Source organism: Dreissena polymorpha, chromosome 1, assembly GCF_020536995.1.
Source record: "Dreissena polymorpha isolate Duluth1 chromosome 1, UMN_Dpol_1.0, whole genome shotgun sequence".
Lineage (NCBI taxonomy): Eukaryota > Metazoa > Mollusca > Bivalvia > Myida > Dreissenidae > Dreissena > Dreissena polymorpha.
Genome location: NC_068355.1, coordinates 72,782,397 through 72,803,170, shown reverse-complemented (window position 1 = coordinate 72,803,170; position 20,774 = coordinate 72,782,397). Strand labels below are relative to the sequence as shown.

The following is a 20,774-nucleotide window of genomic DNA, read 5'->3' as shown; positions in this document are numbered from 1 at the left end:
TAATTATGTTACAATTATAGTATTTTCTGTTAACGAACAAATGCTTTTGTATCGAATACTGTGCATTAATATTGTTTTCTAACCAATGTTTTCTTATAGGGATCACTTGTCCGTCGTTTGTCTCGTTAAAAAGTATTAATAGCATCAGTTTGAAACTTTATACATTAATAGACCTCATTGAGTGGGAGTGCGTCGATAAAGAACTCTTAGCATCCCGCTTTGTTAAATTATTTTTAATTAATGCATAACCATTATTCTTGTATTAGTTAAGTTAAATTGTCATAAAAAATGTTGTCATGTCATTTTTCCATTTTTCTTTTTTGTGTAACGTTTTGAAAATAAAGCTTTTATTTGTTGTTATTATTATTATTAATACGGATGTTTTAGTCCGGTCTGTTTTCCAAATCGTTACAATAGTAAAGTGGTATAGGAGAGGTTGAACATATGATTTTGATTAATACAGGATTTATATTATTAAACTAGTGTTTTTTCATATTTATCAATGTATGTGGTTCCGTAAATAAATCGGAACTATCCACTTCCGGGTTAAGAAATTGAGATAATTTAGAGATTACATCCATAAATTTGGTAATAAAACGACAACATGATTTAACAACTAGTATTATTACTGTATATATTCAACAGTTAGGTAATAAATGTACATTCCGCGCTTGTTAACCCCAGTTTAAGACTTTGAACCGCAGTTTACACTCTTGAACTCAGGTTTAAGGAATTAATGTGCAAACGGCACTTTGAACTCGGGTTCAAAATTTCTTAACTATATAATTAACTGTTAAATAATTAATGTGCATTCCGCGCCTCTTAACCGCAGTTTAAGACTTTGAACCGCAGTTTAAAGTCTCTTAACCCTATAGTTAAGAGAGGACCAATGAAATCGCGGCATTTTCCTTCTATATATAGCTAATTGTGGTTAAGCTCCGCTAATTGGTTGTCTCAGATAACAGATTTGTATCTATTTTTAGACACACTTTGAACTGCGGTTCAAACTCTTGAACTCGGGTTTAAGGATTTAATGTGCAAACGGCACTTTGAACCCGGGTTCAAAGTATCTTAACTATATAGTTAACTGTTAAACCGTGGTTTAAGGATTTAATGTGCATTTCGCTTGCCATAGATACAAATCTCTTATCTACATAATTCAGAGACAACCAATCAGCGGAGCTTAAACCACAATTAGCTATATATAGAAGGTAAATGCCGCGATTTCATTGGTCCTCTCTTAACTATAGAGTTAAGAGACTTTGAACTGCAGTTCAAACTCTTGAACTCGGGTTTAAGGATTTAATGTGCAAACGGCACTTTGAACCCGGGTTCAAAGTCTCTTAACTATATAGTTAACTGTTAAACCGTGGTTTAAGGAATTAATGTGCATTTCGCTTGCCATAATATAATATCTACTGATATTGATTCTAACACCGCACGCGACTTGTTTTCTATAGACAAAGAAGGAAATCAAGTGTGGGTTATTCTGCAATAAATTGTGGGCGGAGCTTTATGTTTCGAAAATAGTTCCGAATAAATAAAGAAAAAATTGCAGTAAAATGCACGTGCTAAATCCCGCTATAAAAGAAATGCAATAAATGTAGCATGTATGTAAATGTAATGAAACAACAAATTGTATATTTAGTGATAAGTGGCTTGATCCGAATCGTGTTAGAATATAAATAATATTTTTTTATGATAGCTTGTTGTCGAATAACCGACAGTAAGGAGTATAGATTCGTGTTATCAAAGCACTCGTGCTCCGCATTCGTGATTTAATTCCTACGCATCTATACTCCTTACTGTGGGTTATTCGACAAAAAACATGATAGAATAATAATAATTCTTAATCATTCTTTACAAAATCGTAACTGTTTTGTAACTAAATCGCGAGAATCTTAGCGGGCTCGCAAATCACTCGGGGTGAACTCTTGAGAGTCTTGACAAAGTCGTAACTGATTCGTAGACAGATCACGTGATCACCGATTTCCCGATTGAGTCACGAATTACCTACGATTCTATCACGACGCACAAGAACGCACTACGACGCTGTTACGAGTCAACTGCGATTAAATTCTGTCTTGGTCAAATTTTAAACACGTTTTAAATCTGGCCACGATTTTTCCGGACCTCACGAGTTGAAGGAATCACTTACGATCGGCCCGCGACTAACAACGAATGAGTTAGGACCTTCGCCGATTGAGCTAAGAATGTCCCCGACCTCAAAATATTGGAAATCGGGACAAATCGTGGGGAATCGGGTCGAAGTGGAATTCCCCTATTTGTTATTGTTACGCAGGTACACATCCGGTGCAGAGCTCATTTCTTCCAGCGTCGCAGCGGGTTCGAGCACCCAGAACCAGGTGCTGGCGGCCCCGGTCGTTGGGACGGAAGTTCCCTGGGCGATGACGCCGGATACTGCCAATACCTACGCCGCCGGAGCGGTTGTGACTGCCAGTAAGTAGTGGTTGTCTATGTATATTGCCAGCGACGGGATTCTCACATATTTACATCGTTTGAAAAAAGGGTACGTCTATCAACATTTGGTGTGGTCGTCGCTCACTTTGTCCTTTTTTAAAAGTTCTTTTTGCCATTGATGTGATTTATGTGGTTGTTATGTTTGGTGTGATTGAGTGATTCATATGCTTTGATGTGATTGACGTTATCGATATAATCAATACGATTGCTGCGAGTCTGAATATGTCTTAAAGAAGAAAAAACATACAAAGAAGAAACCAATGAAACAAAAACAAAACCGAAAATAATTTGTATTATCAGTAAATAGTTATGTTATGAGCTCGCATTTATTTCATTATGCGTATTCAGATGAGGATCCAGTAATCGTGGACGATAGCGTCACAATCAGCGACACTAAGACGTCACAGCCGATATTCACCATTGACGTCACGGATGCGGACACAACCGATCTCGTGGCGGTTACTTCCGGTTTCAGCGTCATGAAGACTGCCGGAAGTTCCCTTTTCTCGGTGGTTAAGACTGCCACGGGATGTACGTCTTGAAACGATTATTTTCAGCAAGGAAATATATGATCAGCCTATGATAAATATGAGCCGGTCTTCGAATATTGTAAACTCATTATTATTCGTGGGACATGAATTTTCTTAATTTCGTGGGACATGAATTTTATTGATTTCGTGGGACATGACTTTTCTTGATTTCTTGGGGCGTGATTTTTCTTGATTTCGTGGGACATGAATTTTCTTGATATCGTTGGACATGAATTTTCTTGAGAACGTGGGACATGAATTTTCTTGATTTCAAGAGTTGACCGACAGTGTGTGTTTTTTTTTTACCATTTTGGGAATGAGGCCGTGTCCCTTTGGATGGGGAAAATTTGCGTCATTTTGCCTAAATTGGGGAATCAGTGTTGTAATTGTTTTGCTAAAAGATGCTTCAAAATTGAGAACATAAGTGATTTCAGTATTATTTATACTAAGGTTGAGCTCATATGGATGAGAGATGGACAAAATATTGAGATCAATTCTTTTTGCAAACCTTCTATTGGGAATTTTTAGATCCTATTTCGAAAAAAATATACCTCTTTCCATTGGGAATGGGGCCGATTACCAGACCCGATTTTGATTGAAAAAAAAACCACAACAACAACAATGCATTATAATCCATAATTTTGCCAACCGCTGATGAACTTTATATTATGGCATTCAAAAACTTGGCTTACAAGAAAAAAAAGGTCAATATCACACGTTTGGGTCAAAATAATTCTTTGGGGACATTTGTTACTTACAGTGACAGCACGGGAACATTACAATGACTTAACTTGTTCAACAGTATTTAACTTCTTCAGGCGTAGCAACTACTTTATGTACATAGTTGTATGCCGTTGTCCTCCAGTATTAGTGTTCATAGCACATGTATAGGTAGGGGTTTTCAAATAAATAAAAAAATCTAGACGACATTGTCTAGTGAAAAAACCCTGGTTATCTCCATACCTTATTCTTTAACAATACATATCAATTCAAATTTTCAGATGATATTCGCAGCGGCGCCTCATTGAGTGCCGGAAGTTATCCACTGACTATCACTGCCACCGACCGCTGCGGCGACACCGCCACCGGAACAATTACAGTCACCGTTACGAATACAGTAAGTGTTACGTCATCAGTGACCTGTCAGAAATCGCGTGACGTCATACACAACGTGACGTAAAGAACAGTGTGTCGTTAAAGAAAGCTGACGTCGAAACAAGTTGACTTGTGATTTAAGATTAATTTCAGTTATAATCCTGGTCGACGATAATAAGCTAGTCTTATGTGGGTATTTTGTCAAAGCTAATTTTGCTCTAAAAGTAGTGCTAAATTCGGTGCATGCCAGATCTATCAGAGTAAACATTGTGTGAGCTTACCCTATTTTTTCTTTTTATTTATTGGGGAATATCAGTGAACCATATATGAAATATTAATTCAACTATTGCTTAATATTATTAATGCTTTTTAATGGATAATGCATCGAAAAAATTCTCAGAGATTTAAATATGATAATCTACTGTTTTGATGAAAGTGAAAACTTTCGCTCATGTTCACTTTTTATTCTTATTTTGAGGTCATTACGTGATTATTTCAGAAAAATCCCATTTAATTAATATGTTCATGAATGAGTGAATATATTTATTTTCTATGTCATTACAAGCGGATGTACAAAATTATTGTCGTGTTATTTAATTCTTTTTAACAGTTTATTAACATTTTAAGAGGTTTAAACTTAAGACCTTCGCGGGAATAATACATCCGTCATTTGATCGTAAAAAATAATGAAAGAATTCACTTTTTGTCTCATTAATAGTTTTTTTCTGTTCGAAATAAGTAATAATATTGCATATTTTTCTCTATAAACTACAAGAAATCATATATCACATATTTTTTATTTAATTGAAAGCCATACATTCAAAATCTAATACAATTTGAAGATTTCATATTATAAGTACAAGTATACCTAATTATGGTAGTTTGGCAAATGTGAACGATTATTTACTTAAACAACTTGACAATACTCATATAAATGTATTTATTTAATAAATTGCTCTTAAGATGTTTAAGTATCAGATATCTTCTACTTAGCATTTTGTTAGCGGTTTAAGAAGTCTATAAATAAAGTGATTCGAAAATTATATAAAACGTTTATCGTTTCTGGTTGAGTTTATGTAATGCAACTACTTAATGAGTGAATTTTTCTGAATTAATTGACCTCTACTCTCTAGGCCCCGGTGTTTGTTCCGGTTTCTCTTCTGACCGTTAACCCGACCCCGATCAGTGACGTCACGACAACGGCTAGGTCTCTCTATGCATTTGACGTCACGGACACGAACCCAATTACGTGCACAGTCGATAACACCAAGTTTGAAATCAAAACGGTTGGATCAGGTTCGTATTATTTACAAATAAAAGAAAAAACTTAAAAAAAGTACGCCCCGCCTGCACTGGAGTTTCGTTTCGGAAATGCCTATAAACGAAACTTTCCATTAAGGCGGAAAGTGTCGTCCCTAATAAGCCTGTGCGGACTGCACAGGCTGCTATGTGATTATTTTTAATGAACAAGAATTACGCTCTATTTTCTCTAAACTAGTCATCTGACCAACAATAAACAAACTCTTTGGATAGTTCATACTGATACATATAGTGAGTTTTATTTTTATTTTCTTTAAACATTTAGGCTGACTATGTTTTCACTGTTTTCATATTTTGAACTTATTTTTAAAAAATGTACTTTTGCACTTATTTGAATATGTAAATGAATTATTTATATTTAAATATGTGTTATTTATATTTATATATAATTTTCATATAATTTTCGTTTTTATTACATTACTCTGATTTTATTCAATAATTTATAATTTTAGTTCTTGCAGTATTATTGTCAACTAGTTAAAGTTTGCAATTTGTTTTATCTGCAGCCTACGAACTTTGGCTGAAGGCGGGGTCAGCGAGTACGCTGAATCATGACGTCACCGCTGTAGAATCCATGACGATCACGTGCAGTGACAGGACGGACCAAATCACCAGCAGTTACAAGGTGGACATTTCGGACGCGGTACGTGTACATTTAAGCGGCGCTCTGGGAAAACGGGGCTTAATGCAAGTGCGTACAGTGTCGTCTGAGATTAGCCTCTGCAGTCCGCTTGTACGGCATTTTACTTTTAAAGCCCCATTACTACTCAAAATCAACGAAAATTTCGTACAATATTTCGTAAAATAAAGTTGAACAATTAAAAATCAGTGTTCCTAATGGCAATTGCCGAAATTTCAACGCCAGATGTGGTCTGGTAAAATAGATGTTTGTAGACACAAAATGCTCGTTTTAATTATTGTTTTGCATATTTAATTCCATTTTAGTTTCCCGCAACGATATGTATTCATCCGACACATTAACACTAACATGGTACCATTTTAGTGTTCGTGTTTCGTATGAATAGATATGTTTGCGGGAAATTAAAATGGAATTAATTGTGTCACAAATAAATAAAAACGAGCATTTTTTATCTACATAAATATATGTTATCATATGACATCTAGCGTTGAAATTGTGGCTATTGCTATAAGGAACACTGATTGCTTAGGTGTTAACTTTATTTATTTACGAAATACTTTATGAAATTGTCTTTGATTTTGAACGTTATAGAGGCTTAAAAGAAATTCTCTTTTTTATCAACAAATCCTGTTAAAGCGGAAAGTATCGTCCCTGATCAGCCTCTGCAGACAAGACAGATAAATCTGGGACGACACTTAACGCACATGCATTAAGCCCCGTTTTACCCCAGCGCGGCTCATTTTTTATCGAATTCACCGGTATTCTCTCCTACATGAGCACCGCAATCGGAAGACCGCATGGACGCAGTGTTTCGGAGTAGCTCGTTATGTCGGTCCGTTGATGTATCCGGAAAGCTGCGTCCTAAGCTATGGACGGTTGCATTAAGTCAAGGCAATGACAGATATATGAAGTATTTCAAACTGTGGATCGCCAAAGCGTTGCGGGCATCGGGGTGGGGTGGGGGGAGGCAGCGTGAGGATTGCAAGATACAGGCGACGTTCGATTCCAGGCATAGAAGTTGTGTATTTTAGTTCCCGTTGTGAAAAACCCAGCAGACGAAAAGCGTTTGTTTTTAGATAACATGGCCTGATATTTTTTGGACAACATTGAAAAAACATGTTCATATATTTGACGATTTTCCAAAGTTGTGTCGGTAATTCCCAAAATAAAAAAATAATCGATATAACTGAGCGAACACACTATGGACATAGATATATGCTTCTTAATCCGTTTTGTTATGGCTTAGACTTAGATATTATATATTTATATCATGGGATATATTTCACAAGTTTTGTATCTTTCTAAATCAAAACATGATTCTTAATAAATGGTATTTGCTTTACTTTCAAATTGAAATAAAAGTTTATGTTCATTAAAGGTCCCCGTTCTAACCAATTTTGCCGGTACTTCCGGTCCGCCGGGAGACCTATCGCCAGTGGGAACTTCTGTTCACCAGTTCACCGTCACCGACCAGGATGACGCCATTTCCTGTTCCATCAACGCGCAGGAGAGCGCAAAGTTTGGCAGCACTAAGTTGGATACCGCTACCGGAGCGCAACGTAGGTTTGGTGACGTCATTTCGTGAATGTGTAGACGTCGTTGCGTAAGTTTGTTGACGGTAATACGTACGTAGAGTGACGTAATTTAAATGATGATGATGATTATTGTGATAGTTTTGCAGTCATTTATATGATGATGATGATTGTAATAGTGGTGTTGTTGATGAAGAGTAGGAATATAATGATCAGGATACTGCTGCTGCTTATGATGATGATGTTATGGTGATGATGATGATGATGATGATGATGATGATGATGATGATGATGATGATGATGATGATGATGATGATGATGATGATGATGATGGTGATGATGATGATGATGATGGTGGTGGTGGTGATGATGATGATGATGATGATGATGCTGATGATGATGATGATGATGATGATGATGATGATGATGATGATGATGATGATGATGATGATGATGATGATGATGATGATGATGATGATGATGATGATGATGATGATGATGATGATGATGAAAATGATGATGATGATGGTGATGATGAGGAGGAGGAGGAGGAATTTTCGTTAATGCGAGTGTTCAAAGATGGTAAAATGGTTTAAATATTGGTGACACCTTTGACTAAGCCATCATGGTAAGGTGCTTTTTTGACAGGGTTCGACGTCATGACGATTGCCACGCTTGATTACGACTCTGCTACGAGTTACACGATCACCGTCACGTGTACTGACGCTATCAACCCTGTGACGTCATCAAGGACCATCAACTTAGCCGATGACGTAAGCATAGTAAAAATCAATATCTTAAAACGATTAAAGTATTTGTTAAAACGTGTTTTTCGAATAAGTCAAAACGTTTATTGTTAGGCAAATACTGTTCGCTGAAGTCGAGGTGAACGATTAACGTATAAAACTATTGACAATACATATGTCTGCATTGGCGTAACTTTTCCCAATATACATTATAGCACTCATTCCGTTGGTTTTGGTATTCCATCGCTTGAAAAGTGGGAATATATTTCTTTGAACCTATACGTCGGTCGGTCGCAATCGTGATGCATCAATTATCTCCGTCAACCTTCGTAAGATAGATCTCAACAATCGTGATACATCGACTATTTCCGGAATTCTCCGTAAGATTGATTATGCAACAAATCGTCTCCTGAACCAGACTGTGTAGATCGGCATTTTCTTTTCCCTTCGTTATCAAGAGACCGTTTTGACTTACGACCATCTGAATTGGTATGCTGGCTACTTGGAAAGAGCAGACGACGCCTTTTACTTTCTGGTCAAAAGGTCACATGTCAAAGTCATAGTGCTTGTAAGATGAAATTCGTAATAGCAGCTGGGCTAAAGAATGCTTTGATCTCGGATAATCTTAGTTCAAGGTCCCGGCACACGGGCAACATCCGTAACATGTAAACTCAGTTAATTTCTGCAAGATATATAGATAACGCTTCGACTAAAGATATCCCAAACAAGTGTGTTGGTTATTCTTAAAGAAATGAAGTGGCCAAAAATGTTGAGGTTAATTAACTGGACAGGCGTGTTTTTTTACATACGATATGTCGTATATATTAGTTCGCTGTCAATATGGAGATGGGATACGCCTGTCGATTTGAACATGAAGAAATCAAAGATCACTAAGGCTTTTGATATTGAAAAACAAAATTTACATACTGATGCATTGGCTGTATGTCGGGGATATGAATATTTTTCGAACATCATTTTTTACTTGTATAGTAGTCTTCTGTGGTCGTTATGGCTTCAAGCAGGTAATCATGTTTCCAGATTTATGAAAAAACCTCATTTCATTTACACACTGCTTCAGAAACCCGTTTTCTCCGGACTTCCGGCTACGTTGTCGCCGGCACGTAACGACGGCTTTCAGACGGCGACGTTACTTTGCACTTTCAGCGTCACGGACGCCAACGACCAGAGTATTAGCACGTGCTTGATACAGGTTAGTAACTTCGGGCTGTTTCGGGAATTCCCGGTACTTCTTCGTCTTTTACCGTTTTGTTTAAAGTTTTAATATGACACCAATGACCAAAGTGTGATCATTTGCTAGATACAGGTAAGTAACTTCGGGCTGTTTCGGGAAATCCCGGTACTTCTCCGTCTATTTCCGTTTTGTTTAAAGTTTTATATGACGCTAACGACCAAAGTGTTATCTTTCGCTCGATATAGGATAGTAACTAGTAGAACTGATCAATAAAAAATCTACATTGTTGTTTCGGGAATTCCAGGTACTAATCTTCTATGCCCAATGGACCATGTTGTTTACAATTTTGTTTTAAGGCTTGTTTTGTTTTGTTCAAAGTTTTGTTTTGGAAATTGCTGTGGTGAAGACCGGTTTGACTCGACCGTCTGGACCCCAAATGCGGTGACTTCTGGGAAATAGTCTTCAGTTCCGGTTCTGCTATTCTTAGACGATTCTGTTGTATTTACGTTCTCCTTGGAAATCCAAGATGTCCTGGGTGATCCTCAGTTCAAGTGATCCAAGCCAGCGACAGAGCGTAAGTACAGTTCTTTATCTATTGTCTGGTTTACAATAAATGGCGCTGCGAGCAAAAACTCTATACGTATTTTTAATTTTCTAATTGGCCATTATTAACAAAGTAAATTGTCAGCCATCTTGAATTTTATTTAACAACATTCGTGTTTGTCTGTTATTTTAAACATTTGTTAAGTAACTTTAGGTCATATAGTCCCTATTTACCCTTATATTAAAATAGTATTACGCCTTTTTCCGGAACTCAGGCTAATTACTATATTTTAAGTGTGTTTGAAACTTTCAGATTTCGTCGAACAGCGTACTATCGAACCGTGTAATTGCATTCTAAATTTAGTCTTTCTGTAAATGGTTATCTCCCTGTTGTTCAATTGTATTTCATATTTGGTTTTCCACTAACGTTGTCGTATTTCAGGCAAAGGCAAGTCATTATCAACTGTATTATATTCAAATTTGGGAATTTTTTACTTTCGTTTTCTTAAACGTAAACACTGGAGGCTACACTACAGTAAACACGTTTAAGAAATATATATTTTCTTCTCAGTTAATTTTAACACAACTGCTGTATAAACTGCTGTGCTTTGTCGGCTGGTCACTTGGTGTAATTATTCACTCGGTGAATGTTGTTCACTTGGTGATATTTTGTTTCACTACGTGATTTATTTCATGTGGTGAATTTTGTTTCACTTAGTGACTTTTATCTGTTCAGTGACAGTAACATCACTTGGTGATATTGTAATCACTCGGTGATATTTCCACCTAGTAATATTTTGTTTCACTGCGTGATTAATCTCATGCGGTGAATTTTGTTTCACTGAGTGAACTTTGTTTTGCTCGGTGATATTTTCACCGTGATATTTTCACTGTGTGATATTTTCACATGGTGACAATTCTTTTCACCTAATAATACTTTGTTTCACTGCGTGATCAATCTCATGCGGTGAATTTTGTTTCACTGAGTGATATTTATTGTACTCGGTGATATTTTCACTATGTGATATTTTCACTGTGTGATATTTTCACATGGTGACACTTCTTATCTTCACTCGGTGATATCTCCACGCGATCATATCTTTCTCATTTAGTGATTTGTTTCACTAAATGGCATTTTGATTTTTTTGTTTCACCAGTGATATTGACATCACTGCGCGGTATTTTGAACTATTGAGTTTTTATTTATTTGTTTATTTAGTGATTGTGTTCACTAAATCAACATTTTGACTATTTTTTTAGTTTCACTTCGCGTCATTTTCGCTGAGTAATATTTCCTCTTAGTAACAGAGTTTATTTAGTGATTAAATTCACTAAATGTCATTTTGATTATTTTTCTTGAGAATTTCTTCATAATTGCAATTTATCTTTTATGATTACATAGCATTGCTACTTCAGCATTTTCAAAGAATACATAAAAAATAAAGGATCCATTTCAATTTTGTTTTTGTTTATTTCTTACTGCAATTTCAGCATTTCCCAAGTGACATAATAAAATAAATAAACAAATAATATTTTGAGTTTGTCTTTAATACTTACAATGGCAACCTATAATCCCGCTGTCGATATAGACACAGCCTCATCGGATGAGTTGCAAACATTGCCAGGCGTTGGTAAAAAGGTTGCAGAAGCAATTGTACATATTAGGGACAGTGAAGGTCGTATGACAAGGGAGCTACTAACTCAAATCCCACATTTTCGGGAATTCGAAGGGTTTTGGAGCATGGTACGCTTCAGCAAATCGGAAACGGAGAAAAGTGAGGGTAAAACTGAGGTAACAATGAAAGAGCAGGTTGACGATGACATAGAAGCCATACAAAGGTTGACAACGGTCATCGATCAAGCTCGGTTGAGTGGACCACCGTCGGCCCCAGTCGACTCTTTTAAAACTAGAGAGTTGGGGGCACGGCTAAGGTATAAGGATGGTTGGAATGAGAGCATAGAACATCCATATCCGGAGAACCCGCCTATGCGGACGCATTCGGGTAAACACGGAAAGGTTGAAGAAGGTGGTTATTCATACTCGGGTTTTACGCCGATGCATTCGGGGATAAACCCAAGTAAGGAAAGCAAAATGGAAAGTGGGAGGCAGTACTCGGGGTACCCCATGCCCATGTATCCGGGAATGCTTACTGGTAGTTGGCAGCCAAGTTATCCTTATCCTTATGCTTGGATGGGAGGGCCAGGGGGGTATATGTTCCCACCCATGCCGCCAATGCCGCATGGGTATGGGGCTACGCCACAGGCGGTGCCAGACAGGGTACCCACTAATGATGCACCCTTGAAGCCTGAGGCCAAGGAAGGGGCACAGGGGGCTCGAAAGAAAATTGCACCCTCAAATGGGGGCAATATGGGAGGATCCGGGTTGGGACAACAAAAGGCCAGGCTCCAATCTTTGCCCAAATCATTGACGTATGATGGCAAAGGGAGTTGGCAGGCTTTCTTGACGAAGTTCGGGAAGTTTGCCTCCATCTTCGAATGGACAGAGGAGGAAAAGAGAGATTATCTCTGCTTGTGTTTGACAGATAGGGCCAGTGAGTTCTATGCACTGACTACGGATAGGAACGTAGAAATGACCTATGCGGCAGTGGTGGAAAAACTGGAGAGGAGGTTCGGTTACCGTGAGTTGCCGGAGACGGCAATGGTAACCTTCTCGAGTGCGACACAAAGAGAGGAGGAGTCCCTTGATGAGTGGGCGGATAGAGTGTTGACGTTAGCCGGTAAGGCATTCCGGGAACTTCCGGATGCCTTCATGACCCAACAGGCCATATTGCGGTTCTGTATGGGGGCCCGTGAGAAAGAGGCGGGAGAGCAGGTGATTAACCAACGCCCACAAACTATAGAGCAGGCTATAGATAAAATGAAGTGGGCAATCCACACGCATGGCCTGATGTATGGACGGCCAAAGGCGGTGAAAAAGGTAGTATGTGCAGAGGATGTACAAGTGGCGGAGGTGAGGGTTGGAGAACAGAGCAAGATAAACGGGAGGGTTGATGCTCTGGAGAAACGAGTTGGAAGTATGGAGGAGAAGTTGGATGCGGTTATGGGGAAGTTGGACAAACTACTGGAAAGGCGGAGTAGGAGTCCAACGACTTCCCCAAGCCGGCAATGCTACAATTGCAACGAAATCGGACATTTTAAGCGGGAATGTCCGAAGGCGAGAAGCAGGACTCCGTCACCTGTCAGTAATGACCGGTGTTTCGAATGTAACGGATATGGGCATATGAAGAAAGATTGCCCGAATGTCACACCTGATGAGCAGGGCAAAACTCTTGGCTCAAAGGAAGGCAAAACAGTAAGGTTTGCAGATTTAAACGGAAAGGGGGTCAGTGTAAGTGGTCCTAACATGACCCCAAAGGAAAAGGGCCAATCTGTTGTTGTATGTCAGATAAGGTCTGGCTCAATGTTTCGTATTAACGCGACATTGGGCGATGGCCTTGTGGTACAGGCTGTTATTGACACAGCGGCGGAGGTGACTTTGGTGTCTGATAGGGTGTTCAAAAAAATACCAGGTGATATACCGGTATTAGAACAGGTGTCGGTTATGACCGCTGGTCGGGATTTGTGTATGAAAGGCGCAATTGTTGGCCCCGTCAAGATTGAGATTGGGGGTCAGACATTCACTGAGAAAGTGTATGTCGCGCCAATAGAAGACAGCATGCTTTTGGGACTGGACTTCATGAGGAAGCATGGAATAAAGATTGATATTCCTAGGTCCACAATAAGCATCAGGGACACAGTAGTGTCAATGAGCGAGGAAGTGGTGAGTGATAGTCTTAGAGTGGCTAAGATTAAGGTTAACAAGTTTATGTCAGTTCCACCGAACTCTGTAGCATTGGTACCCTGTTCTGTGGAGACGAAGCTTGATACCTTTGTTGTTGAAGGGGTAGGAGTGGACCTCATAGTGCCTATGTCGGTACATACAGGTGAGGGAAAGTTGAGGCTCGCTATGCTGAACCCGTCCGATCATTCGGTAAAGGTTAGGAAAGGGCGAGTTGTGGGTAGAGCGGAAGAGGCTAGGCTTGTAAAACCGGTGCCACAGGAGTTTTCTCCTGACCGGTTTGTGGAGGGGCTGGAGAATCGTACTGAAGCAGAATTGCCAGAGCACCTTCATGACCTTATGGAAAGGGCACGAGTAGACCTGACCATAGGGGAGCGACTGGCCAATGATTATGATTTCTGTTTTACACAGAAGTGGCTGATGCATGGAACTGAGCCACCTGATAGTGAGCGTGACTTGGTGGTTCAGTACGCATGCATCAAATGAGATGAGAGCAACGGTGTGAAGTGAGGTCGATTGCAGTGACAGGTTGAATAACACTCCAAATGGTGGTTCAGCCGTGTGATGCAATCAGTTGGTTGAGCAATATAAATGTAGTAGGCTGTGTAGGTAGAATCGGAAGGCTCCTTTTGGGGCTAACTCTGGTTGTTGGTAGAGGAGGTGTTAGTGCCTGTATCGGGTTAAATTCCGAAAGCCAGACGTGGAGGAGGTCCTGTCTATGCCTAATGGTATAGGAAATGGCGGAGGTGATCGTGTAGAGAATGCCATTTTCATCTGATTGACAGGTGAAGGCAGAGCTCAGTTTGATGGTTCACTTAAACCTAGTTAAGCTGAGGGGAGCAAGATAGTTTCCGGTTTGGGAGAAGTAGAAATTATTTCAATCAGGGTTTTTTTTGGCCCGATTTTATAGCCGAAATTCGGCTATGTTCCCAATCCCAAAAAGTATACTTTTTTCCCAAAATGTGGCAAAAAATTCCCAATTTCCAAAAAAAAAAAAAAAAAAAAATTTTTTTTTTTTTTTTTTTTTTTTTTTAGAAAGAAGTCTCATGTGTATTTTATCTCAATTTTAATTAAATTACATCTAACAAAGTATTATATGATTTTTGTCTTTTAATTTGAATGATTATAAAGAGTTCATTCAATTTAGTATTTCCCTAATTAGTGGACTTTTCGTGTGGAAAAAAGGCTAATGAATTTATTTTCCCAATTTCATGAAAATGCCGATAAAATTCCCAATTCCAAAGCCATGGGCTATCTTCCCAAAAAGCGGAAAAAAACCCTGTCAATGAATGACTAGACTTATTGGCATGTTCGGTTGAATGGTCTCTATAGTTGTGACAGTTTGCAGTGAGTATGAAGTGATTGTATGTTGATGGATTGGCAACAACTTTTTGAAACAAAAGAATCTTTCTTGAATTACAATAATCTTTCAGTTACTTTGCAGTATATTGCATGTCGGATTATACAATATTAAATACAAGAGTAAGTATCTTATGCAACCTTTCCTTTCGAAAAGTACTCACAAGTTGAAAAGGCAAAGTATGGTTTTAGAAAAACTGTCAATTATTATGATGTCCTTAATGGTCGACCATGATTGCTGAGTGGTAATTGGTGAAGACGTGATTACACATTTAGCTTTCAGAACAATTGTGAACCATCCCTTAAAAATTATTGACGTAAGGTACTCACAAATTGAAAGGCAAAGTATGGTTTTAGATATACTGTCAAATGTTATGATGTCCTTAATGGTCGACCATGATTGCTGAGTGGTAATTGGTGAAGGCGTGATTACACATTTAGCTTTCAGAGCAACTGTGAACCATACCTAAAAAAGTATTAACTCCTATATTTGTATAAGTTGGGGTTTGTAAATGTGTGGAATGTGGATTTACCGAATTGTCGGCACTAAATGTTGATATGGGATAAAATAATGATATGAACCGGGATTCGGATGTTAAATTGATAAGTGTGTGCGAATGCTTGATGGGTATAAATGTGGTTATCTTAGTGACTGTTTTGTTATTGATGCTATCCCAAAGAAAACATAAGATTGGATAAGGGTTGTGAGTTATGTTAGGAGTACATTGCAAGGTCGAACATAACCTTGCTGGAGAGGCTATCGTCATCTCTGGTTCAGAGGTTGAGGCGGAAGCTCCAGTCGAGGTAATACCCGAGTCTCGGCAGGCGGACGGTGCTGATGGTTCTGCTCTCCTCTGAGATTGAGGACTCCGGTTGAATGTTGGGCAGTGTGGATGGCAAGGAGGTGAGGGTGACATGGGAGTTGGCTCCAACCGGAGAGGACACAAGACTCAGTCTCTCAGAGATGGAGGTGGATATTCCGGTTGGAGGATGAGGTGAAGGTGAGAGAGATGGCTGTAGTCCCAGAGTCTGGGAGGGTCCAGTTTGAGAATGAGGTGAAGGTGAGAGAGATGGCCGTAGTCCCAGAGTCTGGGAGGGTCAGGTTGGAGGATTATGTTGAGGTGAGAAAGATGGCCGTAGTCCCAGAGTCTGGAAGGGTCACGTTTGAGGATGAGGTGGAGGTGAGATAGATGGCCGTAGTCCCAGAATCTGGGAGGGTCAGGTTGGAGGATTAGGTGGAGGTGAGAACGATGGCCGTAGTCCCAGAGTCTGGAAGGGTCAGGTTGGTGGATCAGTCGGAGGTGAGAGAGATGGCCGTAGTCCCAGAATCTGGGAGGGTCCAGTTTGAGGGGGATATGGAGGTGGTGGGAAGATGGTGTGGTCTGAGAGTGGGAGTGGCCTAGAGCGGCCTTGTCCGCATTGGGTTGTCACTTTCACTGGAGCTACACATTAAGTAATCGGTCATGCGGACCCAGTGGGCTCGAACACCGGCAAGGGGGGAACTAAAGTGGTGAATGGATTGGTGTGGTTTTGACCAGATTTCTGGTGGGTCATGTTGGGGAAGGGATATGAGCTGTGTGGTGTAATATATGGTGTAACCTGGGGACGGGCAGCTCAGTCGGTGGCAATAAATAATTTTAATATTCTCCTGATGACTTAAATGCCTTAGATTTAGTTACGTATTAAAAAAATTATAGGGTTAAAGCTTAGACGGGGATTGGAAAGCTAAATTGGGCTAGGGAGGGGGGCTTGTTAGAACGGGGAGGAGTGTGGTGAAGACCGGTTTGACTCGACCGTCTGGACCCCAAATGCGGTGACTTCTGGGAAATAGTCGTCAGTTCCGGTTCTGCTATTCTTAGACGATTCTGTTGTATTTACGTTCTCCTTGGAAATCCAAGATGTCCTGGGTGATCCTCAGTTAAAGTGATCCAAGCCAGCGACAGAGCGTAAGTACAGTTCTTTATCTATTGTCTGGTTTACAATATTGCCGTTACTTTTCCGTCTATTTTCGTTTTGTTTAACGTTTTGTTAAAATATTCAGTAATACCCGATACTTCCAAACCTTTTCTGTTTTGTTAAAAGTTTGGACATCCCTGTCTTTCCATGTCCATAGCCGTTTGTTTAAATTTCAGTTACCCCGGGTAGCTGTTTTCGATACACACTTTACTTGTATTACAAACAGCTATTTCTATTTATACTTAACATATGTACTACCTGTGAAACAAAATAGAGGGATTAAACTCTTTTAAGTGTAAACAAGCGTTTGAAAAGCATAACACAAATAATAAACTTGTTAGTTTTCGTATATAATCGATTTTTTATCACCTCATGCTCGCAAAAATATAAACCAGTATTTCACGAGTGGCGCAGTCCTAAATGCAAATTACAATTAAGTCATCCGGAAAACCGGGCTTAACTCATGTAAGTAAAGCGTGGTACTAGATTAGCGGATGCAGTTCGTACAGGCTTATCAGGTACGACACTTTGAACCGAGACCGTATTTTTGTTTAGAAGAGGCTTCACTTAAACGAGCAAATTCCATAAAAGATGAAACTGTTGTTCGACCTGCACATGCAAATCTGGGACGACAATTTACGCAAATGCTTTACGTCTAGTTTTCCCAGAACGAGTCTCAATTCATCTTATCACTCGTAAAATAAAATGGACTAATCAGGGACGACACTTTCCGCTGTTATAATATTTTTTCATTTAAAGAAAATCTCTTCTAAGCAAAAGTCAAGTTTAGGCGGAAAGTGTCGTCCCTGTTTTGCCTGCGCGGACTGCACACAAGTAACCTCTACTTATCCTGCAGGCGCCGATGGACAGCTTCTTCAACCTGGTTCCCGGCACGGCGCCGACATTTGCGATCTTGGGTCAAAGCCAGCGTGACGTTGTACGCAGCGTCATCACTCTCCTCGTAAACGTCCAGTGCGTTGACGACAGATCGCCCGCGAATACCATTACCGAAACGTTCACTGTTCCCTTACTTGACGAGGTATTGTGAATTGTGTTAATTCGTCGGCAAGATATTTCGCAATCGAGATACATCGGCTTTCTCCGGGCTCCTCCGTAAGATAGGCAGATTTAAGCAATAAATCGTCTGCTGATCCAGAGTGGAAATTTCGTGTTTGTTTTTTACTACTTAATACTTACTTTCACAGTTGCTTCACTTGATAAGGTACTATAAAATCGTTATATTCGTAACAATGAAATTTCTTGGTTTAAAAAAATGAATTGCTCGTTGACATTTAAATTCGTTGATTTCTGATTTTGGATAAGAGAAAGACAAAAATGCCTCGATCATTTTTCTATTTCTATTTGATTCGCGGATGATCAACGAAAATAACAACAAATGATCATACAGTATGTTACGCAAGATTATAATGCTCACACAAAATATAGCTTACCCACATCTGTGACTTCTTCTTGATATTGTGATATTTTCAAAATGTGTGATTTTTGATAGTTTTCATAGCATTAATTATTTTGAGCAAACAAAATGTTGCGCATTTAAATGTGTTATCACATTAAAAACAAACACGAATAAGCATCTTGGAAAACGTCGCTTAATGCATGTTCGTTCCAGTTAAGCCTTTGCAGTCTGAACGGGATAATCAGGACGATCTTATCCACTTTAAAGGAATTTTTTGTTTACAGTGCGTCTCTTCTAAAATCCATTTAAGCCGGTAATTAATTAATGTCTTATGATATTTTAATATAGATTTTCTTCTTTCTTAAGATAAATGTATAGTAACAATTGTTGGTCGCGACTCGTTTTGTCAAATTGACTGCAAAAAATGGTTAAAAAAAACCAAATGGATGATGATGATGATGATGATGATGATGATGATGATGATGATGATGATGATAATAATGATAAAAATGATGATGATGATGATGATGATGATGATGATGATGATGATGATGATGATGATGATGATGATGATGATGATGATGATGATGATGATGATGATGATTATGATGATGATGATGGTGACTATGATGATGATGATGAATGATGATGATGATAATGATGATGATGATGATGATGATGATGATAATAATGATAATAATGATAATAATAATTATTATAATAATAATAATAAATGAGTGTATTTACTATTCAGCCTCCGACATTCGTTTCGGGAATTCCCGGATCATCTTCGTCTATTTCCGACTCGACCGTCATGGCGACGTCACTTGGTGTATTCACCGTTACCGACCCCGACACGACGTGCAGTATTATGTCACCGATGACGTCAGTGTATGAGATCACACCCTCGATGTCACCGGCAGATCCTCAAAAGCCGGGTATGTTTCTTCCAAATACAGCTTGGCATAATACAACTTGTCCGGGCGGAAGATGTATATTTCATAATGAAATTTATAATTATAATAACTACACAAATAATCCGTCTTTCCAGGTTTTCGAATCCAATCACCTTAATGAGCCCATTCTAACGCGTTTCCGCTGAAATCCACAGGCTTTTAAGAACAACAGCGTTGTGTCTACTCGCTGTATTAGTACTAGGCGTTTGTTCAACGTTTGCGATGATGGGCATTACAAACGCTATATTATTTTATTGATTTTGATAGATAATTATCCAAACACGAATATATATTTTAAAGATTGTTCCAACTCACAAGTGCTCTTTTGCTCGTGTGAGTAAAATACATGCATTCTGTCGTTGAATCAATGATACATTCAAAAAAAAAAAATTAGTCCGCACAGGCTAATCAGGGACGACACTCTACGCACATGCATTAAAAACCCTTTTTAGGAATAGTCCTTATGATATTATACAATGACGTCACATTTTTTACTTCACGTCCGATTGATATGACGCTGATCAGGAACCAATCTGTTTTCTGATATTATAATTGTTGCAATAATTAAGTAGTGCATCCAAAAAAATCAATCGTAAAACGAGTTACATGTTCCTAGCTTAAAGATCTAGCATCTTATTATTTTTGTTTTCTAACCACAGGAATTTAAAGCTGGTTCGGTGGCTGTGCGACGTCATTGGGGAAGTTCACAACTACGGACCCGGATACGATATGTTCTGTGACGTCACCTGTGACAACAGTCTATGAGATCAGAAAATTTGCGTCACCGACCGATCCCTAGAAACCGGGTAACAATTTAGTCAAAAATAAATGAACCGCGCTCTGTGAAAAAAGTGGTTAAAGGCATGTGCGTAAAGTGTCATCTCATATTAGCCTGTGCAGTATGTATCAGGAACGACTCTTTTCGCTTTTATGATATTTTTCGTTTCAAGAAAGTCTCTTCTTGGCAAATTGTCCTGTTAAGGCGAAAAGTTTCGTCCCTGATGAGCCTGTACAGGACCGGGCAGGATGATCTGGGACGACACTCTACGCACATGCCTAAACCCCCATTTTCACAGAGTGCGGTTCATATAAATATTTGAACTGTTGCTGTAAGTATTTAACTTATTTTTATATGTCAGTATTTAACACGTCTTAGTAAACGTAACTCATACGAGCCTCGTTCTTGGAAAACGGGGCTTAATGCATGT

At 38.9% G+C, this 20,774-nt stretch overlaps 1 protein-coding gene across 2 annotated transcripts; it reads left to right on the top strand.

Annotated features, from left to right (window-relative positions):
• Positions 1 to 5,936: 5,936 nt before the first annotated feature.
• Positions 5,937 to 20,372, top strand: LOC127834886 (uncharacterized). 2 transcript variants are annotated; one of them, XM_052361010.1, is made up of 4 exons: positions 5,937 to 6,069; positions 8,247 to 8,371; positions 9,423 to 9,554; positions 20,226 to 20,372. In XM_052361010.1, exons 2-4 carry the CDS (start codon positions 8,258 to 8,260, stop codon positions 20,304 to 20,306), a joined length of 327 nt encoding a protein of 108 aa, XP_052216970.1. In that variant the 5' UTR covers positions 5,937 to 6,069; positions 8,247 to 8,257; the 3' UTR covers positions 20,307 to 20,372. The 2 variants fall into 2 exon arrangements, with proteins under 2 accessions (XP_052216970.1, XP_052216962.1); XM_052361002.1 differs by lacking the exon at positions 20,226 to 20,372 and adding an exon at positions 18,050 to 18,269.
• Positions 20,373 to 20,774: the final 402 nt, after the last annotated feature.